The sequence below is a fragment of the Simochromis diagramma genome, unplaced genomic scaffold (assembly GCF_900408965.1).
Source record: "Simochromis diagramma unplaced genomic scaffold, fSimDia1.1 OVJJ01000321.1, whole genome shotgun sequence".
NCBI lineage: Eukaryota > Metazoa > Chordata > Actinopteri > Cichliformes > Cichlidae > Simochromis > Simochromis diagramma.
In genome coordinates, this window is record NW_024386772.1 from 17,251,368 (window position 1) to 17,279,259 (window position 27,892).

A 27,892-nucleotide genomic window follows, 5' to 3' on the forward strand; every position below is an offset into this window, starting at 1 on the left:
TATACAAATACAGGCCATTTACCATTACTTCTCCTGTCATTAATGATTCCTGGAGACTATGACAGTGTGATGTCTGTGATGCCGTGCGCCTCTTTGGCTCGACTCACTAAAAAGAGCCGACACTCTTCGGCTCCCAGCGGCTCTTTCAGGTTTTTTGTTGCTTTAATTAATTTTTATTAACAACAATATGAAATTATACACAAAGGAACAGTAAAAAAAAAAGTGGTTTTTTATATGTTTATTATATATATTGGTGGCCACTAGGCAAAGCACGTACAAACTCCAAAAAGCACGTCAAACTCCCAAGTAATACAAACTCCAAAACACATTTCTGCGTAACTGAACTTCAAAACAAGCTACCTAGATCACTTAAATTACACAATTGAAGCATGTGTATTGTTTGTGTATTTATACACAATCACTTATATTATTCAAATAATTTAAAAAAAACGCTGCCCCTAGCATCCTGGAGCACTTCTGTTGTGTTTTGGAGTTTGTACGTGTTTCAGGGTTTGTATGTGCTTCGGAGTTTGTACGTGCTTCGGAGTTTGTACATGCTATGGAGTTTTTACATGTTTTGGAGTTTGTACGTTGCTTCGAGTTGTACTCGCTTGGTATCTAGGGGCACCGAAAATATACCTTTTATTTATTCACTCCACATAAAATGTATAAATAAATCACATAAGAAAAACAACAACTATTTACATTTCAACTTTTAACTATGTTTACATTTCAGCTTTTTCCTTTAAACAAATTTAAAGTGAAACAACACAAACACTGCAACCACAACACAATTAAATATAAATTAAAATATTGAAAACAAAAAGAAGATTGCACATTCTCTGTCATATAGGCCTGCATGAAAAAACTTTCTGAATTCCTTTATCATCCGCAACTGAAAATAGTTGTGGATGATTACTATACCTTTCTAATGTGACGTTGTTGTCCCTGCTCTCTTTCTCTTTCTTCCCTCCGCTTATGGGCTCAAAATGTGGTCATAAATATTTTGTACTTGTAAAAAAGATTTTGTATGTGTTTTAAAAACACGATGTGTGTGCGTAAAAAAAGATTTGTGCGTGGGTAAAAAAGATTTGTATGTGTAAAAAGATTTGTGTGTGCGTAAAAAAGATTTGTGTGTGGACTTAGAAAAAAAACCCCTGCAAGTTACAAGTACGGATTTTGACCCTATTTTTCTTCCTTTCATCTGATTGGTCAATGTCATGTCAATCACAAATGTAACAATTAGGGATGGGTACCGGTGTCCGGTGCCATGACATAAACGGTAGTAACCAGACCGAAAAGCAGCGCACATTTTGGTGCTTTTTTTTTCCTGAGCTGTGATACACTTCTAGCCAATCATTTTACGTTTCCGAGGATAGTAGGCGGGTCCAGGTACGTACGTTCTTTTAGAGCAGAGCTCAGATTAAAATGCCCAAGGCGAAGCGGTCAAAAGTCTGGCTGTACTTCACAGCAAAAGATGCAAACTCAGCAGCCTGCAACAAGTGCTTTAAGGTGATACTGTGATACTGTGCAAAGGAGGTAACACCTCAAATCCGATGAAACACCTGGCGACGCATAGCATTTTTTTAAAAGCCGAGAAATGCGCCGTATTTGATAGCTTGCTGCGAGACCTCACACCGAGCGCATCTACTGCGGGTGGGTTGCCTGTTATCAGACCCGGAGTTAGCAACATACCCAAAAACCCAAAGAGGAGAGTCCTGGCCCCTAGCCCTGCCAGTGTAGCAGAAATGATGATGGATGATGACGGCAGCAGCAGCCGTTCTTTTCTGCGTGAGTAGCTTAATGTTGTTCGTGTGTAATTCACGTTGAGTAGGCTAACCACGTTATTACATTAATGCATGTAAGGTGAACTAGCAAACATCATCATAGCTACATGCAGCTGTCTTCTTGTTTGATGGCAGATACTCCCTTCACCCTGGCCAAAAAGGCCAGGGTAATTTTGTGTTCTCCATTCTTTAAGCACCGGTTTGAGCACCGGCACCATTTCAAAAGTACCGATTTGGCACTGGTATCTGATAAAACCTAAACGATACCCATCCCTAGTAACAATCCAATCAGAGAACAGATGGGTTTGGCTGTCGAGAGGCACTTTTTTTGAACTGTAGGTCTTTGAAGGGAATAAATGCCCTTTTACATGCCAACCCAGCGTTTTCCTTCATCACCACGAAGGAAAACAGTCTGTGGTCGTCCGAGTTTGGTGATTTTTGTGTCACAGGTCTACGTGTTTAATACAGGGACTTCCACAGCCTTTTCAACAGCGCTGCAGACCGCGGGGTGGGGGCGGGCAGTGTTTTGGAAATGACAGTCTTCATTACAAAGCTTTCTTCGTTATGAATTAGCATACATGTTTTTATTGAACATTTGAAGAACCAGCAAAAAAAACAAGCTCTTGTAGAGGACATAAAGTCAGAGATAGAAAAGACAAGGAGCAGGTGCATCTAGTACAGGTAGAGCTGCTGCAAAAACCCACAGAGCCCAGCAGCCAGCGTAACAAATTCTGGATCCTTTGCTTTTAGTTAGCAGTTAGCAATAGCAGCACATCCTGCGTCCGATGTGAAAGGACTTTTATGCTGTGCACTGTGACTCACAGCAATGGTCCTGGGGTCAGCCCTGACTTTGTGTTAAACTAATCCTAAAGTAATAATGGTATTTCTAACCACTGATATACCACAACTTTTTCCTTTCAACAGCTACTGAAAGTTAGGGGACCTAGCTGCTATCGGATATTTATATAGCGATCCTCCAGCTTCAAACTGTATCACCCTTCAAGGACCAAAAAAAAGCACCCCTCCGACAGCCAAACCCATCTGTTCTCTGATTGGATTGTTACATTTGTGATTGACATGCCATTGACCAATCAGATGAAAGGAAGAAAAATAGGGTCAAAATCCGTACTTGTAACTTGCAGGGTTTTTTTTCTAAGTCCACACACAAATCTTTTTTACGCACTCAACAAATCTTTTTACACATACAAATCGTTTTTACGCACACACAAATCTTTTTACGCACACAATCTTTTTTACGCACACAAAAATCTTTTTTACACATACAAATCTTTTTACGCACACACACAATCTTTTTTTACACATACAAATCTTTTTTACACACACACAAATCTTTTTTACGCACACACAAATCTTTTTTACACATACAAATCTTTTTTACAAGTACAAAATATTTATGACCACATTTTGAGCCCATAGCCGCTCTGTTCCTGTGCTACTGCGAGTGTAACTACCGCCCCTCCCCCCTCTCCCCAGCGCAAGCACAAGGCTCGAGTGCGGAGTGAAGCGGAAAAAAAGTGCGAGAGGGGGTGAGAGAAAGAGAGAAAAAGAAACCACGGCTCGCATCGTTCATTTCAAAGAGTTGGCTCTAAGAGCCGTTTCGCTTGCGACTGACACATCACTAGTTGGTGGGTTGTTGTGGTGGTGTGATGTGCGGCTGGCAGCTTGGGAGCTGCAGCCAGTGTAAATAAATGGTTCAAAACACGGATTTGTGGTCCCGCCGTGCCTTATTCACGCCACAGACAGTCTACATTTCTTGTAGCGTTTTTTTTAAATTAGTTTGAATATAGCCTAGTGATGGTGTATACATACACAAACAATACACACCTGCTTTTCAATTGTGTAATTTAAGTGATCTAGGTAGCTCTGTTTGTGAAGTTCAGTTTACGCTAGAATGTGTTTTGGAGTTTGTACTTCCAGTTTGGAGTGTGTACGTGACTTTTCTTGGAGTTTGTACGTGACTTTGGCTCTAGTGGCGCCCATAATATATTTATATATCAACATATAATAAAAACCACTTTGTTTTTTTACTGTTTCGCTTTTGTGTAGTAATTTCATATGGTTGTTAATATAAATTAATTAAAGCAACAAAATAACCTGCAAGAGCCTGCTGGGAGCCCAGAAAGAGTCGGCGCTTTTAGTGAGTCGAGCCTAAAGAGGCGCACGGCAATCACAGACATCACACTAGTCCAAGTCTCCGGAAGCATTAATCAACAGGAGAAGTCATGTAAAATGGCCCCCTGTATTGGTATAGCGCTTTACTAGTCCCTAAGGACCCCCCAAAGCGCTTTACACAACCAGTCATCCACCCATTCACACACACATTCACACACTGTTACATATGAGTTAAATTAATATTAAAAAGTTGTGGTCTGTCTAGTTTGGTTGTCTTCACTTTGCCATGAAGGACAGATAAATATTTGCATTCACTATTCTGAAACGTGTTCAAATAAAACATTAATTTAAATGTTCTCTCCTAATTAGTAGTTTACATACAGAAAATATTGCATTTACGATATAAAATATAGGGCTACATAATTATTCTACATAATTGCAAAAGCTGAAATTTAAATATCAGTTTTATTATCAACATTTGATAGAAAATGTTAATGAGCTATGCTAAAGATTGTATTTTCCTTAGATTTTTGCACGAATGCATATCTTAGTGACAAACCATATTACAAAAAAATAATTAAATGATATAAAACAAAACGAAACAAACACTGTCTCCTGTACTTGAATCTAGAGAATCTTTGTTTCTTGGACACAACTGGCACCTCTTTCTCTTCTGCTGGCCCTGTGTTTCTTTCCTGTGGCTGGATCGCAGCAGTTTTTGTCACTCCACACCTTCCCATTGCTTCAATGATGTAGGTAGGTTGGTAGGTAGGGTTGGGGTACCTTCCAGTCGACTTTTCATGTGAGGTGTCACAAGCTCCTTTGAGAGCTCTGTGAGGAAATGTCGTCATCCATCAGTGATGCCCGTTTACAATTCAGGGTGCTGAGCCCTAAAAAAATCTTCTGGGTTTGCACGCACCCCATATGTGTGTGTGTGTCTCTGTCTGTTAGCCAACGATATAGTGGGCTACTGTTAGCTAATAACACTGTTGACTACTGTTAGCTAACAATACTGTGTTACCTACCTAAATACAAAACAGTTAGCTAACAAGAAAGTAGGCTAATCTTTTTTTTTTTTTTTTTTTTATTGAGCATCAACAATGTAGTACAAAGAAATACATATAGCAAGTCCACAATGCTCCTTTATATATATTCACCCCACCCCAAGAACATGTTGGACACTGATCCAGAGGGGAAAAAGATTAAAATTAAGAAAGGTGGCTAGTCTGAACACATTTCACACATTTGATCACTAATTTGATCACACGTTATAATCTGTCAATGAAAAATAAGTTCATACGTGGAGATAATACTTACATGTATGTTGCTGTGTAATAATGACTAGGGCTGGGTATCGTCACTGATTTCTAGAATCGATTCAATTCCGATTCACAAGGTCCCGAATCGATTCGATCCACGATTCGATTTGATTCAATTCGATTTGAATCTGGGAAATTTTGACAGTCAGAAATATTATGATTCAGATCAGTACATTTACATATTTTTGTATCTATAAAAAGGAAGCTGACACTTTCCAGACTTTATCAAAGGTGTGAGCATCACAGCAGAGGCCTTTGTGTCAAAGTAGCTGAAGATAAAGCACAGAAAAACATGAAGGTGATTTTCCTGGCCTGGATTTTATAAAAATATTCTGCAGTACATCAAAAACGAAAGAAAACCATTAATCAACATATGAACATTACCTCTGAAGTTACAGCGGTTTTATTAGAGACACGGCGTTTTGCATTTTGCATAATTTTAAAAAGTTTACATTTGTTCAGTATTGAACAGCAGAAATTAGGTTTTCTTTTCGGAAGTATATAAAACGAAAAAAAAACGTAGGCCGACAGCGCTGTAAACAACGGTAGACTTGTGCGTAACAAGCAAGCGAATAATGAAGTACAGAGAGAGAGAGAGAGCTGTGCATCATGGTGGAAGCAAAACAGTAAAAGTCAGAGTGAATACATGACGATGTTTATGTGAAGCGTAGTTTGGATCTTCTTTTGCTGCTGGTTCGGTCAATATTGTTTGGAGAGAGATCAAACTATCAGCTTTAGAATCAGCGCATAAAGGGCGTGAACACAAAGCACGGACCCGCCGACAGATCAGAGTCAGCGAGCTGTCGGCTTTCAGCCCCGACTGTGAGAAAGGCGACATCTAACTGATTCTGATCCGCGGGTTGCGCTGTGTGTTTAAGTCTTTGTGCAGAATCCGTGTTCCTGCTCTCATTTACTGTCTTAACTGTTTGGTGGTTGTTGAAAGTTTGTGAGATTTCACCAGAGATTCTGGCATTTCGGGCAAAATAAATTTATATTAAAAAATCGATTCAGGATTTTAATGAATCGATTTTACGTTATCCAAGCCAGAATCGATTTTAATCGATAAATCGATTATAAAAACCCACCCCTAATAATGACCTCCTGGCTGGTGAGACTGCTGACATCAGATATGTAAGTGGGACAGTCAGGATTGCTAAGAATGAAAGGTTCATAGAAGATTTCATAGGAAGTGCTTGGGGTCATTATGCATTGGATAAATTAATTTGCAATTCTAATTTGGCCATAAGTGTGAATAGTTTTTTGTGTGTTAGTCCTGTAATTGATTGGCAACCTGTTTGTGAGTATACCCTGCAGTTTCCTTTTGCCCTATGACAGCTGGATTAAACTACAGCCCCCACACAACCCTGAATTAGTTAAACATTCGATGTACAGAGCCAGGTATTACTAACATTGAGTGTCTGTGTGTATGTTATGGAGTTGCTCTACCATCTTTAGTCCCCCAGGGGTTTTAGAATCAGTCAGTTGAGTCATTTAAAATGAATAAAAAAAACACCCAGAGCTAAAACAAAGAAAGAAAAAAAAATCACACCTCTTAATTTCCCATTAAAAGGAGAGTGAGAGATTTGACTAAAACGTACTATATGTGTTTATGTAATTTTTCTGTTATTCATAACGCTAGATATATTGATAAAATCAGATTGTTGGCTGATTGTGGGAGCGATCATAATAGTCAGATTTCTGTTGAATGGTTACGATGGTTGATAAAGATAATGAACCTTTTCAGACTGTGTCACCTCACCTGTGGAGTGTTTCGCCATAATCCTCCCAGATCTGGAACAGGGCGTCACTGAGTAGTGCAGACTTTCAATGGCAATGCCAGTCAAACTCCATGGTGCCAGGAAGTGAGAAATTGTCCCACTACAATTCACATCAAACCTTCTGGCATGTGTTGATGTGCAATGCTGGAGGTGTTCAACTACCAGGGCAACTTCTGTAGGGTCCAGGTATAGAGATTGACAGACCACATGACTTTCGCGCATTGCATGCCGGGTACTAGTGGCAAAACAATCAAAGCAATGCATCCAACTCAAGCATTTGCAGCACTGCAAAATGTTCATTCTCCAGTTCCAATACCTTCTTGCTTTTTCTTTGCCCTCCAAAAAAGGAATGTACAAAACGAAGGAGAACAATGCCGTACAAAGACAGACTTGATGAAAAGTCAAAGAAAAGATACGAGGACAAAATCAAAGGAGTGAAAGGGTTAGACCCTTACGAGCACACAGAGGGACAAAAGGCGTTAGCGTGCTGCCCAACTTTCACCACACTCACATTTATAACTATACGGTTCTTGGAGTGAGTGCATACACTCATGAAGTTTTTAGTAACTTCAGGTCACTGCAACAAGCCCAGGCACAGTTTACAGATGGGTGGGTACAGGACCTTGAAATGCACCGTGTAGAATGATAGACCATCGTACGAACAAAGGTAAGTTTACCAGTCTCACAAATCGTCTTCATAAATACACATTCGTTAACCGTTTATTAATAGGACCTTTGAGCTCAACGGTAATTAATTAGTAGTGGAAATAATTTCTGGTATGCGTTACAGAAATGTAGCAGTGACAATAATATTGTATGCTGTAATCGTACTGGGCAATTAGTGATACAAAAAACTGTCTTATCCTGTGAATAAAAGTATATGTTTTTGTCAATGTACCATGGTAATACAGAAGCGAAACGCAATATTCTGTCAGGACAATTCACTATTTATGCACAATAAACAAAGGAGCATAGCGCGACAATTTCTGTTCAGCACCAGACTTGCTTGTAACCTATATCACCAATTATGTCATGAAAAATGACATATTAACTACTACAAAACACTTACCTTTGTGGAAATGCTTGGAGCAGACTAACCTGTGAGCTGGAGTGTTCTGGGACGTTATATTTGGTTTTCAAATGGCTGCAATCCAGGCCATCCGTCGGCTCTTTGTTACTTCGGAAACATGGCTTGAACAATTTCTCTTCAACGATGTAATCCGATAACAACCGATCTCTTTACCCGTCGGCTTCCCGTGGCTGTCATGCTAGTACCGCTTGTCACTCGTTCCCAGAATCCTTTGCGGTTTTACCCATGAATGACATCACATTTTCAATCTCTATTGCCTCACCAATAATTGCTACCATTAATAACACTGATCATAGCCAAATGCAAAACTAGTGAAAAAAAAACAATCAGAAAAGATGAGGAGGGAAAGGATGGGTGTTCTCCACCTGTAAAATCATTCATGTTTTGCTGGTTGTCTCATGTTTTCCCTTTGCTCCACCTGTTTTTAATTTCATTAACTCCAAAGCAGCTGAAACTGATTAACACCCCGCTCTGCTTAACTTAATGTTATTTTGTATTTTACTCTTTTTGTGTACAGCACTTTGTGACTTTGTTCCAACAATGTTTTGAGCAGTGTATATGTGAAAATATAAGACTGAAGCCAGCTCAGGTCTACCATACCAGACATACCCAAGCTGTACAAGGATTGAACATGGGAAGATTAAAAAATAATGTACCCAGGGCTGAGAGAAGAGCTCAGGGAGATGTGGAGGGTGAAGGCAACAGTGGTCCCTGCACTTAAAGCAGTAAACCTCTAACTGGTGAGTGACATCTGAGATCTTTGACCAGAAGTGTGCAGTCCTAGGATCAGGAAAGATACTGCACAAGCTCCCAGGGCTCTGGTGGAGGACCCGGACTTGAAAGATGAAGACAAGCCCGCAGGGCGAGTGGGGAATTTTTAAGAAATCTGTAATCACATATCTGTTAGCTTCTGGGGTGTTTGGTGGCTAATCTATGTTTTACATCACGTCCACTTTCAATCTCATTGCTTTCTCTCCAATGTTAATTAATGTTAATATGATTGTTGGGGTTTTCTCTGTTGTCTAAGGAGCTTGGAAACAAAAAGTGTCTGGACTTCTTTAAGTTGCTTGAAGATGTTTCACTTCTTATCTGAGAAGCTTCTTCTCAGAGGAAAAGCTTCTCGGATGAGAGGACCTCTGTGAAAAGCCTTTTTATAGCCCTGTGAATGTCTTTTCATCATCAAACTTAAACTCATTTTATACTGCTAGGCTCCGTATAGGCTCTGTAGTCTGTGTGTATGTTTCCAGAGGATGGAGGAAACACTTCTATACACTGTAAAAAAAAAAGTAATATCAAAATATTTTACTGTGTATTTTACAGTTTTGTACTGTTTTTCTACAATATCATTAAATTTACATAAATAGAATGTGATTTTACATGTCAAATGTAAAATAACATAAAATCACTGTAAATGTCATAAAACATAATTTTCTTGTTTTTTAAATATATTTTTCTGTACATATGCATATTTAGATTGTTAAAATACATTCACAAATGTATCATACTTTCACAAATATTTGTCCGTCATTTGAAAGATTGAACTGTTAAATTCAAATGTAAAGCTATGGAAAAATATATAAAATGATCTAAAAATCAATGAGAACAATTAATAATTAAAGGAGTATTTGAATTATAATTTTGCTGAAAATGTCACCTAGCTCTGTTTCAATAATTCAGAGGTAAAAAGTGAAAATATAATTAATAGGAATAAAAACTAAAAAAAACATATAAAACATTGCACGGCCACACTGTGCTAATGATATATTTAAAAAAATAAATGTAGAGGTAGGAATTGCAATTAATATAAATCTCAAAGTATTCACAACATTCCTGAAAAGAAACAGGCCTCTGCACCTGGGGTGAGAGGGTGCGGTCATTAAAACAATGTGACATGCCATTGGATGTTAGAACACATAACAACATGAGGAATTTGAACTAACGACCACAAGGTTGCGCATATGGCTGTGGAAAGCGCTGTGGAAGAGAGAGGTTGGTGAAAGATCATCCATGTAGTGCTGCAAGGCAAGTATATCAAACTTAGCTTAGTAGAATTAACTTGCCATTGCTTGACCACTATGGCTCGTAGTTTACTGAGACGGTAAAAGGCATGGAATCCCTAGCTATGAAGGCAAAGCGCGTCGTCTGTCAGTATAAGGTGTAGTTAGACCAGCCGCTAGCTTGCTGGCTAGCAGAGTTGTTGTTTGCTAATTTGTTAGCTGCCAGCTTTCTGTGACCGTGTAAACACAGCAGTTGCAACGCGGATAGTTTCTACACCGCTAATACCCGTTAGGGGGTCGCGACGACAGCTGCCACTGATGCATTTGTCTCATTGTGAAATAAAGTATGCAACTTAAGACCTAATAGCGAGCTGTTCCACTCTAGCAACACACCTGCACTCCTGTAGAGAGCTCATGCGCACCAAGATGAGCTGCATGATAAAGTGAGGGAAATAGAAGTAGCCCACTGTGCTAGCTTTGCCCTGTAAAATGTAATGGACATGTAAAGGATATGCCAAGTATTTTCTTTTATTTTGTGGAGATGAAGTAGACTAAAGCAGCTGAAGCGAATTATTTGACTACATATGAACGTACATTGCAGACATGTATTTGGATTTTGGCAGGTTTCATGATTTAGAAGGTTTTTTTTCTTCCTCTGCAGATTAGTTGCATGAGTTCTCAAATTTATTCAGTAAGCTGTAAAGGTGAGTATTGTGCTGCATTTAAAGATGTCAAAAGATACGCCTGTCGCAGTTGTGGTGCTTTAATGTAAATGTTTGGGCACCCATGGTCAAAATTTTAGTTCATATGAACAGTTAAACAAGTGGAAGATGAAATAATTTCCAAATGGCATAAAGTTACAGATGATATTTAATTTTAAATAAAATAATTTTCATATTTTTTTTTTTTTTTTAACAGAAAAGGAAAGTGCCCACAGCAAAAGTTTGGACACCTTGCAGTTGACTGGGGGCCCCAAACTGCATGCCAGTGTATGTAATTGATATACATCAGTTGTAACATTGCAGTTAGTTGTTTGAGTCATGTATGGACTTGTTTTTTGTCCCCTTGTCTCTTGTTCATGTACACAACAGGGAACTCTACTTTGGCAGCCGAGGACTTCATGTTATCTGTGGACCAGGCCATTGTGAATGGCCATATCACTATCTTCAGCGGCGCACTTATCCTGATGTTTGGCTCTTACTACTGCATGAACATTTCTTATCCAGTAGCCCAGGCAGCAACCTTGGAATTCTTGCAACGGTAAGGCGGCACCAGTCAATTTTATGCATTGAAACATAAGAATGACGAGACAGTGAAATCTAAAGTTATGCAATCCAAATCAAATCATCAGATTTCCTTTCATTTGCAGCTAAAACGCATAAGACTGAGCAATGCTTGAGTGTTGAGATGATTTTTAGATTGATAAATCAACAAATAATTAATATTTGCGTTTCAGATGGCTGTCTCTGAAATATCCTTGATTCATGCTCATGTCAACTTATAGAAAGAGACCTTTGAGTAGTAGATGTTCACAGATGTTTCACTACCCTGAAACAGTATTTCCAAGACTCACAGGTTAACCAAACATCTTTGCATCACCTCTCTGTTCCACAATGACCTGTATGTACAAACACGCACTCAAAAGCAAGCTCAATCTACACTTAGATTCATTGCAAATGTAAAAAAAAACACATACAGTTCAGTCCTCAGTTTCTTAATGAAGTTGTTGTTTTTCATTCGACGGGTGCCTTAAGATAAACCCAAAGTGGAGTGGAACGCAATCCAAAGGTTCTGATGTTGATCGCCAAAATTGCGGACTATGAGTGGAGAGCATAAAAAGTTCTTATTTTTATCCTGAGGATAACATAATCTGCTGTTCAGTAACACTGGTCTCTGACTCATAGTCAATGTCAACAGCACGGGTGGCCCGCTTGATAGGGGAAAATTGAAATATAGGCTGCAAATCCTATTCACATTTAGCTAGCATTAGTGCTAGCCAGTTGGTATGTTACTGTCTGCTGACAGGCTCTCTGTCACTCTGTCCTGCTTTAGGTGTAGCATTGTCTTAAGTATTATCTTCATCTCAGTTCATTGTAATAGGCTATTCATTGACACTTGTGGTGCTTGCTCTGCAAACACAGTCCCATTCGTTCAGTTATTTTGGTAAAAGTTTGTGTTAAAGTGACAACTTACAACATATCAATACTTATCAGTTAAGTATAATCAACATAACAATGAGGCTTTTGTTTTACTCGAGTTGTTCTTTGCATATGATTACTTTGCAAATTTCTCCAAGGGAACCCAAATGGCCAGCAGCAGCCCTGAATGTGAGACTTTCAGAAAGCTAGAGCTACTTCTAAACCTGCAGGTTATGTGCCTCAAATATACCCCTTTTCGTTGCTCCAGATGTGGGGAGGCAGATGAACGTTCGAGGTGGCATCGCCCCCTTCTTTTGTGCTCAAATGTGCGTTTGCATTACATTCTTTTTTCTACGTGCCTTTGTTTATGCATAAGTGTTAGTTGTTCTTGGATTGTTCCAGGAAGGGTTATCTTTTTGTCAATAAAATCCATGTTAATGATTGAAACAATGTCTCATGTCTTATAAGTAAAATAAGCATGTAAAAACTGCTCATACACAACATACGATCAAGAATGAACATAATCTTGATGTAATTATAATCAGGGGTTTTGTTTAATAAGGGTTCTTTGGGTGTTTTGTGACAGATAAAACCAACAATCTTACATGGAGCACACTTAATTCAAACTGAAAGTCCAGTAAATATTCAGGAAATTTATGTTAAATTACACTTAAAATCTAAGTTTACATGTGATATTATGTAAAATTAACAGTGAATTGTAATTTTATAAAACATTTTTTAAAACATTTTTGACATGTTTTAATAGATAAATCTAATTATTTTGTGCTGTATAATGTAGTATTACATCAAATATAATTGAATATACAACTTTTTTACTTCAAATAATGTTATTTAACCCAACTGTTAACTGTATATTTCTGTAAATTTAAGCATTATTATTCATATTGCCACATTCATTGACCTTGCTTATAGGTAATTTCATTGTTTACTCACATTAAAATGTTTCTAATTTAATGTCTAAAAGCACTTGGAAAAGGCAAAATCCCATGTAAAATTAGCGCAACAAACTCTATTTTCATTACTGAAAATAACTGTATTTTTATGAGAAAGTTATTTTCTGTTATTTTACGGAAGTATTTTGGCGCCCCAGCTGCCGGAATATTACTGTTTTTTTAAGATGTTTTTTTTAACAGTGCAGCTTGAGAGGGACAAAACCTGTGGTTTACAAAATACTGCAACAAAGTCTTCCAACGTGTGAATTTGTTAATAACTGGAAGTAAGAATAAATCACACACAGCTGTGTGTTAAACTTAATCAAATGCATATACTTGGGAGTTGTGTGTTAAGGAAGAAGTGAGGAATGAGTGTTAATTCATGTCATTTTTTGTTTTCATTTCATTGTTGATATTCAAATTTACACCATGTATGTCGTGCATGTTTGTGAGTATTTGTGCAGGTCTCTTGGTGTTTTGGATCACTGTGTCACTAACACGCACACAGTAATAAACAGCTGTGTCCTCCGTCTGCAGATTCTGTCCTGTTATTGTTGCTGTTCTGGCAGAAGTGTCTCTGCTGTAGCTGAACTTGTTCTTTAAAGCGTCATTTTGGCGAAGGGTGCCTCCACCCCACTGATGAGAAATCCAGTCCATTGCTTTACCTTCACGCTGTCTGATCCAACCTGTTGCATAGCTGCTATCAGTTATAGAATAACCAGAAACCTGGCAGGTGATGGTCAAAGACTGTCCAGGCTGCACAGACCTTGATTCTGGCTGGATGAGATCAATACTGTACACACCTGTGGAAACAGAAATTAACATTATCTCCATCATTCATCTGATAACTAAGCATTTCTAATATATTTATACGAGTGAATTCACTAAAAGCTCCTTACATGATCCAGCAGCCAGCAGCAGTATCAGAGCTAACATGACTGATGTTGAAGAGGAAATCTTTGGAGCTGATCTGTCTTCTGACTAACACACAGACATCGTAGACATATTACTCCCTTTTAAGTAACTATCATTTGCATATTCTTGAATATATTATATTTTGATCCATTTAAGGTGTCAGCAGTATATAGATAATTTGTTTTGAATGCAATGTATTGTTGCAGTTTTCAATTTAGTAAATCTGTTATATCTAGAACAGAGTTATATTGTCTCATGCAAAGCATTTTGAGATATTTATTTATTTTCCTTAAATAACTAACTAAGTAAATAACAAATAAATGAATAAATGTCATGAGATCAGAACCCGGGCACACACTGGACAGGCTGCCAGTCTGTCATGGGACTCACATGGTCACTTATAACCTTTAGCATGTCTTTGGATGTTAGAGGAACCTGGTAGCACTCAGCGAGAATCCTCCCAGAAATTGGTAAGGGAATATACAAACGCCATTCAGCCTAATGTTTTCCTTTATTTTTTTAATTGTGAGCACTGGACTGGTAAGAATCCTGATAGAATCCAAGGTGGCTAATGTTGACTATATAGTACTATATGTACTGAGTTAATTGTTAATTTGTGATTGTTTTTCCAGATCCAAGAAATATAAACAATCAAACTGTTTATGTTGATATATTTTTTGACGTGATGCTACTGGGTTTGCATCTGTTGATGGTTTGAATCACTGTGGTCACAACAAGCACATTAAAGCTACAGTTGTGTTATGAGCTGTCCGTTAAATTGAAGTGAGGATACATATGTTAAACTATTTGCCCCTTTGTAATTTATTATTATTATTATTTGGTATTTGTCTTAATTACACGTTTCTGAATCTGAAGCAAATTTTAATATAAGACAAAGAAAACCCATGTAAATACAAAATCCAGTTTTTAAATGATTACTTAATTGTAACTGTCCAATGGATGTCACTTTTGCAGAGACTATTTCTCATTGTTGAATGATGAATACGGGCCATACCTGACACAAGTTGGACGTGCAGTCTTTAGATGTTGTTTTGTGATCTCCTGAATGAGTCATTTTTTGCTGACCACTCCTGGGAGGCTACATAACACAATATACAACTTTTCTCCATTTTTGGATAATGGCTCTGAATGTGGTTCCCTGGAGTCCCAAAGCCTGAGAAATGGCTTCGTAACCATTCCCAGACTGACAGATGTCAATGACTTTGGTTCTCAGCTGTTTCTAACTTTCTTTAGATACATTTTTGTAGCCTACTGCACTTTCTCAGAAAGGTCCTTTTAAAATGAATTAAAGAAATTTAACGCATTTTCCCAATAAAACTTGTTGTTGACATTCGGGAATAATATATTTAGCTTCTTCTCTTCCTCCCAGCAAAAAGATACCAAAAATGAAGATAATTTGCCCTTTTGTGATGGTGACAATTTGCAGAATGGGTGGGAATCAGAAGGATGTGCGCCGACATCAACAAAGAAAAATACAGGGCGGGATGAGTTGTGTGTTTGTCTCATACCCTATCAGTCAAAACCTACATTTGTGTTATAAAAACAAACCTATTTAGTGAATATGGTTTAATATAAACAGTTATATTTCTTCATTCTATACAAATGGTTTTAATAATTTTGATAACAGAAGATTCAGTGTGATCACAAGTAGCTGAAACAGACACAGAGTTTAGTTGACAGTGAATAAGCAGATATGCAAAGCTCAGTTTCTCTTCCTCGCGCTCACCTCCTGAAATGATACAGATGAAGACATTTTGCACATTTGTATGGGTGCAGCTTGCAGTATGACTGAAGGGTTAAGGAGGATGTGACTTGGTATTAGAAGAAGGGGAATACTGGACAGTATGAATTAATGACACCAGGAGTAACTGAAAGCTAAAGAGTGATCAAAGTTAAGAAAAGATCATAATCAGGGTTTCTCCTTTGTTTTTTCTTTTCTTTTTGTTAAAATAGACAAAATAGCCTAATTCAAAAGTCATGGACAGATGTGACACTGACTGACCTACAATGTTCTGATAAGCACTACTTTTCGTTCAGAATACTAAAATTTGTGGTTGTTTCTCTTCCTGGCAATGATTTTAACAACAAAATCATACAAGCATTGTCTCTGAGATGTGAGAGAATAGTCTTAAGTTGTATTTTTAACAAACATACATTATGGTGGATTTTGTACAGCCATTCAACCAGCTCCAGTGACTGTGGCTCTCGAGCACAATAATAAACAGCAGTGTCTTCAGTCTTCAGGGTGTTCATCTGCAGATACAGCTGCTCTTTGCTGTTGTCTCTGGAGATGGTAAACCTGCCCTGAACTGACTGAGAATAAAAGATGTTATCACTGTCATATTCGATGCTTGCAATCCACTCCAGTCCTTTTCCAGGAGCCTGTCTGATCCAGGCCATCCAGTTGCTGCTGAAATCAATGTTGGAGCCTGTACAGGTCAGTCTGTGGGAATCTGCTGGCCTTTTAACCACTGATTCAGACTGTGTTATAGTCTGACTTTCAACACCTGTCGGATTAAAAAAAGAACAAAGAAAAGTGGTCATTTACTATAACAGAATCAGAATCAGAAAGGGGTTTATTGCCAAATGTTGAGCAGGTTTACAACATTAGGAAATTGCTGCGGTGCTTCAGTGCAAACATAGTGTCATAAAGATATAAAAATAAGAATAAGAATTAAAAGTGCTACGTAGAAAGATATGTGCATGAGATATACATGAGATATATACATGAGAATAAGAATTAAGAGTGCTACGTAGAAAGATATATACATTAGTGCAGGTGGTGATCAGTGCCAAACATGGAATGATGCAGTGACACAGCGTAGGGTCATGTGATAGTGGCGGGGACAGTCATATGGTTATTGTTCATGTGTCCAACAGCAGAGGGGAAGAAACTGTTCTTATGGCGAGAGGTTCTGGTGCGAATGGACCGGAGCCTCCTGCCTGAGGGGAGCAGGTCAAACAGACTGTGTCCAGGGTGAGAAGGGTCAGCTGAGATCCGAGCTGCACGCCGCAATGTCCTGGAGGTGTACAGGTCCTGCAGGGATGGGAGTCTGCAGCCAATCACCTTCTCAGCAGAGCGCACAACACGCTGTAGTCTCTGTTTGTCCCTGATAGTGGCTCCAGCGTACCACACGGTGATGGAGGAGGTGAGGATGGACTCGATGATAGCAGTGTAGAACTGCATCATCGTCCGTGTTGGCAGGTTGAATTTCTTCAGCTGCCTCAGGAAGTACATCCTCTGCTGGGCTTTCTTGATGACGGAGGTGATGGTGGGCTCCCACTTCAGGTCCTGGGTGATGGTGGTACCCAGGAAGCGGAATGAGTCCACAGAGGTGATGGGGGTGTCAGTCAGGATGATGGGGGGGAGTGGGGCTGTGTGCTTCCTGAAGTCCACAATAATCTCCACTGTCTTCTGGGCATTCAGCACCAGGTTGTTGTGGCTGCACCAGGACACCAGACGTTCAACCTCCCTCCTGTAGGCAGACTCATCCCCGTCCGAGATGAGCCCAATAACGGTGGTGTCATCTGCAAACTTGATTAGCTTGACAGACTGGTGGGTGGAGGTGCAGCAGTTGGTGTACAGGGAGAAGAGCAGAGGAGAAAGAACACAGCCCTGAGGGGAGCCGGTGCTGATGGTCCGGGAGTCCGAGACATTCTTTCCCAGCCTCACATGCTGCTTCCTGTCCGTCAGGAAGTCAGTGATCCACCGGCAGATGGGATCAGGCACATTCATCTGGGAAAGCTTGCCTCGGAGATGGTCTGGAAGGATGGTGTTGAAGGCAGAGCTGAAGTCCACAAACAGGATCCTGGCGTAGGTTCCTGGGGAGTCCAGATGCTGAAGGATGAAGTGTAGGGCCATGTTGATGGCGTCGTCTACAGACCTGTTGGCTCTATATGCAAACTGTAGGGGATCCAGGAGGGGGGCCGTGAGGGTCTTGAGATGGGAGAGAACTAGGCGCTCAAATGACTTCATGACCACAGATGTCAGAGCCACGGGTCTGTAGTCATTTAGTCCAGTGATCCTAGGTTTCTTGGGGACAGGGATTATGGTAGAGGACTTGAAGCAGGCAGGCACATGACATGCCTGCAGTGAAGAGTTGAAAATGCCAGAAAACACTGGGGCCAGCTCGTTTGCACAGTGTCTGAGGGTGGCAGGAGACACGCCGTCTGGGCCGGGAGCTTTCCGAGCATTCAGGTTCTTAAACTGCTTCCTCACATCTGCTTCATGAATATGAAGAGTTGTGGTGGGAGGAGGTGGTGTGAAATCCTCTTTTGTGTGGGGTGAGGAGGGGGGTGTTGTAGGTGAACGGTTTAAAGGTGGTGATGGCTCTATGGAGGGGGGAGAGGTGGGGGAATGAGTGTCCAAAGTGTCTCTATTGTTGGGGCCGTTGGAGGTGTGAAGGCTGCCTGATGGCTCGTCAAAACGGCAGTAGAAGTCGTTTAGGGTGTTGGCTAAGAGCAAGTCGTCAGTGGAGTGGGGGGTTTTAGGCTTGTAGTTGGTGATATTCCTAAAACCTTTCCACACAGAGGCCGAGTCATTCTCTGAGATCTGCTGCTGCATCTTCTCAGAGTGCTGATGTTTAGCAATGTCCACTTCTTTAGTGAACCTGTACTTGGCCTCTCTGTAGCAGTCCCTGTCTCCGCTTCTGAACGCCTTTCTCTTTTCCAGCCACAGCTTTTTGAGTTTAGGAAGTAGGATCAAACAATAAAATATTTATATCTGTAAGTGAAAAATCTTCACCTGCCAAGAACACAGTTAAAAGCAGCAGTCCTGCCCTGAAGTCCATATTGTTAAACTGTGAGTCCACTGCTCTCTGTCATCCTTTCTGCTGTCAGATAAGTACACATGAAAGACATTGCTGTTTTGCATTAACTCCTCCTCACTGGAAGAACTCAGAATTAATCATTTTCTCAACATGTTTAGAGTCCACACACAAAAAAACCCCACATTATAAATGTTTGATTTGAGCCAGAAATTAATTAAATACAAGTTTAAGTCTGTTTTACATTTTGTACCTCATATCATTTCAAACATTTCTATATTTCAGCAAAAATGCTTTTTGAAATCAATTTAAAATTCAATTTTGTTGTCATGCTTTCTTAGAAATAAATATGAAAATAGGAGAGATTTTAGTCATTACTGTCACGGTTCGGGTCAGTGGCCGTGTGACGAGTGGAAAGGAGGACTCAAATGCAGTACTTATTTAGACGTGAGGGCGATTTATTAACAATACCAAACGTAAAGTGGAGATGGCAAAACAGAACTAAGGATGAACTAAACTGGGAGAAACTACACCAAGGAGAAGCAAACCGGAACATGAAGGGAGAACAGCAGGGAGAGCACGCAGGGGATTTCACAGAGTATGAACACAGACGACACGACAAGGAACAGAGGAAAACACACACTATAAGTACACAGAGAGACACTGGGAAATCACACACAGGTGGGGGACACAGCTGGACCTGATTAACCTGACGAGACAGGGGAACACTAACACCAGGGACCAATAGAGGGAGCACAAACCCAGAACCCAGTATCTAAAATCCCAAAATACAAACCATCCCAAAACAGCCACGAATAATAATGAAAGTAATAACAATAAAGAACACAAACACAAAGTCACTGAGTCATGGCCGCAGGACCATGACACATTACCATGACAATGAAATTATCATGACTGTAGGTGCAAGACAGAAAAAATAAAATGCTGTTTATCATAGTTAAAATAGTCGTAGTACTTCTTGTGAGATTTGTACTCCTTTGTCACTCTATTCACTGCCTAATTTGCTAATAATGAAGACTTAATTCTTCTGGTACAAACAATAAGAGAGGCTGTTACATACTTCAGTGAAAGAACATAAAGAAACTAAAATGCATGCAATGGCTGAATGCACAGAGGATGCAAGAGTGAGCATGTGCAAAACACAAAAACTAAATGATTTCATAGCCAAGCATACATGAAGGACAGGAACCACCAGATGCTCTGGAAAATCTGCTTTATTGTGCACCTGATCCTGGCCTGCTCAGGTGTGCCACATCTATAAGAGGGTGAGCTCCACCCACTAATTACCTAAATGAAAGGAAACCAGAAAACAAGGCCAGTCACCAGACCATCACTATAGAAAGATGCTAGAAGAGATCTCTACATCAAATTAATTTTTGATATGATGTGAAGCAGCTAAGACAGACACAAAAGTGCTAGCTCATTCAATATGAACTTCAGGCAACACACAGATGATTGTTCTATACTAAATTAGAGGTTCTGTAAGTTTTTGTTCAATACTAAAGTAAATTACAGTAATCCAGGTAGGAAGTGATAAAGCAAGAATGACTTTTTACAGTCCCTTTTGCAGGAGTTTGAACAAAAATCATGCCCAGATTTTGTGCAGAAGCATGACAATAAAAAATCATATAACTCAGAGTTTCAGAAGAGATTCTTTAGGGGTGACATACAGTTGGACACTTCTACCAGTAAATTATACCATAAACATCTTTGACTAAAACTGAGGAGCCTGATCTTCATCCACAGCACAGGATCTCTGCTTTTCAGTTTGACTGGCAACTGGATGTCATCAGTGAAGCAGTGGGAAGATAATTTATGCTTTCAAGAGGCAACATATACATAAAAAAAAGGAATTGGGGACAGAAACTCTACAAGTTCTTGTAGTACAGTACTTTGAAGTTGAAGATTAAATCTTTGGAGCTGATCTGTCTTCTGACTGACAGGCAGACATATCACTCCCTTTTAAGTAACAATTATTTGCATATTCTTGAATATATTATGTTTTGAGCCATTCAAGGTGTTAGAGTGAATTGTTAAATGTTGTCATTTCTATGCTTGCCAACTCTGATGAAAGGAACTCCACTGTCCTTCCCCCCAGATTCTCGAGGTTCTGGGTGGGGGGCTGTAGTCTTTTATTACAGACACATCCTTGTGCTTTTTGATGTAACCTTCCTGCGTTAACGACCCTTTGGTCAGCAGGAGGTCTGCCACACACACACACACACACACACTCATACACATTCTTACTTAGATACAGAAGTTCACACATATACATACAATGCCTTGTCTTAGAACCAAGTGGGCGTTGCTATGATGTGTTTTGTGTGAACTGTCTCTCAATAAAAAGGCAGCGAGAGGAGGTCGTCGTCGGGGTCATTTTCGTGGTGGACACAGACGAGGCCTCCCTTGCGCAAATAATCGATCGATCGACTGTCTTGTTTTCTTCATGATGAATAAGTCTCTAGAATTAGCGGGGCTTGTGGAAACACAGACCCAACACAAGGTATCAGCAGTAAATAGGCAATCTGTTTTAAATGTAATGTATTGTTACAACTCTATTTTCAGTTGAGTAAATCTGTTATGTCTAGAACACACAGTCCCAGACTGACAGATGTCAATGACTTTGGTTCTTAGATAAGATCATAACATGATGCTAAAGCAGTTCAAGTTCTAAAATTGGCAAGGCACCAAAACCTGCTGGTTTGTTTGAATTGATCATTATTTATTTCAGTCCAACTATCTATAATTTTACTTGTTTTTATTTAGTCATTTATATTATTTTTGCTTAATGAAGCCAGTTGTTGTTGACAGCATGTTACCAGCATGACCATCCATCCATCCATCCTTTTTCTTCCGCTTATCTGGGGCCGGGTCGTGGGGGCAGCGGCCCAAGCAGAGAAGCCCAGACCTCACTCTCCCCAGCGACCTCCTCTAGCTTATCCGGGGGAACACCAAGGCGTTCCCAGGTCAGCCGAGAGATATAATCTCTCCAGCGTGTCCTGGGTCTATCCCGGGGCCTCTTCCTGGTGGGACAAGCCCGGAAAACCTCACCCAGGAGGCGCATGACCTCACTGGCAATAGCTTTCCTTTAAAAAGTTTTGTGATTAACAGGAGCCCCAGAAGGGGCATTCATTGTGCCCTATTCATTGTGCCCTGCCTTATGGCTTCACATTCAGTTTAATTGATCATCTGTGTTAAAACTGTGTACACCCTACAACACTTCCTATGTAAATGGCCAATGTGGTACAAGGTGGAAGTTGGGTTACACTCTTCTATCCAGTCTTATCCAGCCAGTTATTAAGATTGTGGCACAAGAAGCAGCTTGAGTATTGGACTAAACAACAGCACTGAATTAAATTGTTGCAACTTGTTAAGTTGTTGTGGTCTACATTCCTAGGGTGGGACATTTCAGGTTTCTGGTTAGGTTATGGGATTCAGAATAGTCAGCAGTTAGGATATATAAAAAGCATATAAATCATATATACATATACATATATATACATAAGTGAAAGCTTGTATTGGCATTTTGCTACAGAGAGTGAAGAATAAATTGCATTCAAGCAGACATCGTGGAACGGAATCTACCAGAAGTACCCCTGGTGACACGACAGCTACAGCATATACTGTGGACAACTGTATGCAAAATTTCAGGGTCCCTTGTCCCCTCTGCTCTTCATGTCCACTACATATCTGAGTATTTTCACTGCATCTCATCTATTGTCTCCATTTGCCATCTACTCACTATTCCTTGCTTCACTACCACCCAAGTGCCAAGTGTGGTCATAAATATGTTTTCAGTTTGCATTTATCTCCTCATCTTTTATCTAGGTTTGTTTACAGTTTCACAAGAAAGGTGCAGTAAACTACCTCAACCTTTGCTTCTGTCTCAGGGGTTTTAGTGTTTAGCTTGTTGTCTAGACCATGTATTCTGCTCAGCGCCTGGTGAGGGCAGTAGAGTCAGTCATTAAGCAAATGCACTGTTTGTAAGGTTGGGGAAACCTGCAGTCACCTGACACTGAAGAAGTCACTTGGGTGAGTGGTGAAATGTTTCTCCCACTAAAAACGCTACATCCAGATGAACAGAATCAACTTTTCTGGGATTTCTTTACCTGACTTCCCTCAGTATTGAAAGTGAGATACAATTTGAAAATGAAATATTCCTATTTAATTTATGCAGAACACAGACAGCAGAATATTATGTTGTTGGACTTTGAGTTATTTAGTGATGCAGGAAACACCTTCAGGATTACATAAAGGGCTTTTAATAGAATTTAGAACTGAATCACTCGGCCTGCCCACCTACCTGAACAGAGGTAAACACTCATGCCATTACAGTTCATGCCATGGAGTTTGACCTAATTCCAAACTCGTGTGGGCATGATTACGATCCATTGACTGATAAAATAGAGGAACAATTCTTTTGCATATTATAATAACAGCCCAAACTTCCCTTTGTGATGTTAATGCTATTTATTTATTTTATTTTATTTTTTTTGCCAGATAAACCTAATTTCAGCTGCTACCTTATTCTGAAGGGGTCACGACTGCAGGTACTGTAGTGCATATTTGATTTGGCAGAATTTTATGTTGGGTGCCTTTCCTGATGCAACCCCATTAAGTTTCTGTCTCCTCCCAAAATCGAACCATGTGAATGGTAAATGTGAATGGTTTACACATGGCGAATGTGTAAACCACAGCACCATGGAGCCACATTAGCTTTGCTTTATTCTGTACCATGGGGACAACTGTAACTGATCAGTACCCAGTAATTACTCAGTATTTGTGCAGCTCTGTTGGTGGTTTGAATAACTGTGGGGCGACGCACACAGTAATAAACAGCTGTGTCCTCAGGCTGCAGATTCTGCCCATTTATTGTCACGGTCTCACCAGACATGTCTCTGCTGTAGCTGAACTTGGTTTTAAAAGCATCATTTTGATAAAGGCTGCCACTACTTCCTCCCCACTGATGAAAAAGCCAATCCATTGGTTTTCCTTCACGCTGTCTGATCAAACCTGTTGCATAGCTGTTATCAGTCAAAGAATAACCAGAGACCCGACAGGTGATGGTAAAAGTCTGTCCAGGCTGAATAACCCTTGAGTCTGGTTGAATGAGATCAATACTGTACACACCTGTGGACACAGAAATAAACATTATTTTGGTAATTTGACTTTTTAGCATTTATATTATATTCAGTAGGGCAAATTCAGTAAATCCCTTACAGTGTACAACAGCCAGCAGTATCAGCGTTAACATGATCATTATTATCAAAGCTGAGTGACATGTGCTGTGTCTGTCTTCTCACTGACACACAGCCACACACTTCCTTTTAATAAACCCTTATTTGCATATTGCTGCAGAAATTTTACTTGAATTAAAGCATATTTATAGCCCGTGTCCTGTAAAGTGAAAGTGAATTATTATGATGATGATAAGAGCTTGTATGTGTTCGTTAAGCTCCTCCTTTCTAGAATTTGTTAGCCATTTGTTGTTTGTTAGTTAGAGTGTGTTGTCAGCCCTTTTATATCATCTAATCTATGCTGTCATTTTAATGAAATGTCATGGATAAGGAGGTGCACAGTATAAGGAAGCTCTGTTATTGTTCTTTTAACTTACCAAAAAGAGCCAGGCACCGTAATAACCAGCAGTTGCTGCTGCAGTCTTCTTTCATTGTTTCATCTCATGACAGAGGTGAGAGAGACTTGTTATTTCATGCCCTCTAGTGTTCAGCATTATTTTACAGCACAATGGCCCCACTCCAAATTATTATTTTATGTCCCTAAATATACACATGTAGTATTTCTGCCATCTACACCCAGACAGTAATTTTATCATCATTTAAAGAAGTTGAAATGGCTCCAGTGTTTCTTGATTTTTTATTTTTTTGGAAAGACAATGGGGCAGAAATATATGCACTAATGCTGAATGTTCTAATCACTAATTATTATTAAATGATTGGATTGCTGTTTTAACAAAGATTAAATAAATATGAAACATTTAGAATAAAGAGTCTTTAAAACAAATAATATGAAATGGATTCTAACCATCAGTGTCACAGTGACATCTGCAGTGTTTTTTATGTGCAGCTGTGTGGCTTCCTATATCACTGTGGCTTCCGAGCACAATAATAAACTGCAGAGTCTTCAGCAATGAGGCGGTTCATTTGCAGATACACTTGATCCACATTGTTATCTCTAGAAATAGTGAAACGATTCTGGACAGATGTGGAGTAAACTTTAGTGCTCCCACTTGGAGCAGAAATGTGAGCAACCCACTCCAGTCCTTTTCCTTCAGTCTGCCGGATCCAGCTGATATCAGCATTATCATCTGATATTCCTGCATATGTACAGGTGAGTTTGTGAGAATCTCCAGGTCGTTTTACCACTGGTTCAGACTCAGTGAGTGTCTGACTGCAAACACCTGGAAAAAAAAGAAGGAGACTGATCAGAAAGAAGCCAAACATAATCCTAAGTATGAATATAGAAAAGTGCAGAACTGTGTTATTCACCTGGAATCACTGCTAGCAGAATGAGCATTATACATTGAGTTAAAGTCATACTGAAAAGTTGTTTGTCTGTGTTTTCTGTCTGGTTTGTCTTCACTTTCCCATTCAATAAGTAAAGCTGGCTGAGCCAGTATTTGCATTAACTCCTCCTTAAAATGTTAAAATAAATCATTCATTCAACACTTTTAAACTGCACTTCATTGTAGTTTTATAACACACCTAATTTCACATGGTTACAATTGTGTTACAGAAACTCTGCTCAACCTGTATTCACAAAACCTAGTTGAAGAAAAGCTCAACTGGACAATGACAACTATAACAATGTCAAACCCTATTACGCTATTGCTTCCTGACTGCTATGCACATCAGTAGATTGATCAAACATTATGATATAATTAATAAACAGCAAAAACTAACAAGAAAATATGGTGAAACTAATGGATATTTATAGTTTTATTAATCTGTTTTTTGTTGTTGTTGTCGTTTATTCAACCACAGGTCAGGAAGCAAGAACTTTATTACCAAACTTTGGTCTCATTATAGGAGTTGGTATGTAGGATAAACACAGGGGCAAAAACATTTACAAAAATCAGTAGTTGCTTTGCAAAATTTCCTACCAGTTAGTATGTCAACAATATCTGCAGTGTTTTGTGTACAGCTCTGTGCCTTCCTGTCTCACTGTGGCGTTCGAGCACAGTAATACACTGCGGAGTCTTCAGTTGTCAAGCTGCTCATGTGCAGATACACTTGATCCACATTGTTGTCTCTGGAAATGGTGAAGCGATTCTGGACAGATGTGGAATAACGTTTGGTGCTCCCACTTGGACCAGAAATGTAGGCAACCCACTCCAGCCCTTTTCCTTCAGCCTGTCTGATCCAGCTCATATCAGAACTATCTGATATTCCTGCATATGTACAGGTCAGCTTGTGAGATTCTCCAGGCTGTTTTACCACTGGTTCAGACTCAGTAAGAGTCTGACTACAAACAGATGGAAGAAAATAAATATGATCAGAAATGAGCCAAAAAATAAAACTAAGCATGAATACAGAAGAGTGCAAAACTGTGGTGGTTACCAGGTATCACTAATAGCAGGACAAGCATTATACATGTAGATGAAATCCTATTGAAAAGTTGTTGTTTTTGTCTGTATGGTTTAGTCATCTGCACTTTGTTGTGAATTAAATACAGATGGAAGGATCAATATTTGCATTGGCTCCACCTTAAAGCATCAAAATAAATAATGTATTAAAATGTATTTAAATTGCAGGAGGAGGTTAGACTTACTTGCTGAGACTGTGGTTTTACTGATTATAAATATAATTTTAAATTACACGCATAATACTTATAGTGTTTGTTTGGTAAACAACACAATGTCGATTGAAATGAGTGACTTGATGATGCAGTGCCTGATTCCAAGAATACATTTGTAAAAATGAAGCAAAATTGAACACTACAAGCATTTAGTAATACTATGACTTTTCCCCCTGATTATCTAAAGGCCTGGATTCTTCAATGCTTTTTAACATTTTCTTATTTAAATTATAATTGCATGTCATACAAACCAAATAAACTAGTTCTTCAAAGGTTGGTGACATCTTATTTTGCTAGTTTGATTAGCAATCAAAAAGATTCCAAAGTTGACCATCAGCAAACTTCTTAATCCTCCTTAATATGCTTTCCCTCCCTTGGCTTCTGATGACTGTGAAAAGGTTTTAGATTTCTTCACTGACGAGATCAACAGTATCAAGTCACAGTTCAAATCTGTACAATTTCAACCACCCCAAGTCTCTCAAACAGTTCTGTTGTCTGAGTTTAAACTAACCTCTTCAACAGATCTTTTGGATGTAGTCTCATACTGTACGTGTACACTTCACCCTGCCCAACAGAGATCCCTCCTAAATTCATTAAAGAGGCTCACCCTGCCATCTCCCCCTGCTTCTCTCTATTGTCAATCCTTCCTATTCATCTGGGTGCATTCCAGATTACTTTAAAAAGCCAGTATTTTTCCTCTACTGGAAAAAAAACCCCTTAGATCCCTGTTTGAAATAATTATAGGCCAGTTTCCAAACTCCCCTTTATTTCCAAAATCCTTGAGAAAGCTGTTGCCCGTCAGCTTCTTCAGCTTGTTGACGGAAATAACAACGTCAATAAATTCCAGTCTGCTTACAGACTAAACCACAGCACTGAAACAGCTTTATTAAAAATTACTAATGGTATTCTTATATCCTGCCCTAATAGTCATCACTGCTGGGATTCCATTCTGGATTGGGGTTAATCTGGGTTAATCTGGGCTATAATCTGAGGTGCTGTTAATTTGCAATTTCTGAGGCTGGTGACAGCAACAGAGGTGACTCTTGGTCGTCCTTTCCTGGGGCGGTCCTCATGTGAGCCAGTTTCATCGTAATACTTTTGGTTTTTGAAACTGCACACACAAATTACAATTTTCCAGAATGACTGAGCTGCAGCTCTT

The 27,892-nt window shown here is 39.4% G+C and overlaps 2 protein-coding genes, 1 long non-coding RNA gene and 1 gene segment (V, D, J or C); 1 reads left to right on the forward strand and 3 right to left on the reverse strand.

Annotated features, from left to right (window-relative positions):
* The window catches only part of LOC120747509 (immunoglobulin epsilon heavy chain), a 438,017-nt gene that overhangs the window by 56,866 nt on the left and 353,259 nt on the right, over nt 1–27,892 (reverse strand). The window lies entirely within an intron of this gene.
* LOC120713955 (immunoglobulin mu heavy chain-like) overlaps nt 1–27,892 on the reverse strand; it is a 539,092-nt gene that overhangs the window by 49,436 nt on the left and 461,764 nt on the right. The gene's annotated exons all lie outside the window — the stretch shown is intronic.
* LOC120714171 overlaps nt 1–27,892 on the forward strand; it is a 514,712-nt gene that overhangs the window by 44,195 nt on the left and 442,625 nt on the right. The window lies entirely within an intron of this gene.
* LOC120713972 lies at nt 16,070–18,950 on the reverse strand. The segment is given in 2 exon segments: nt 16,070–16,638; nt 18,876–18,950. Coding segments are annotated over 2 exon segments (531 nt in total).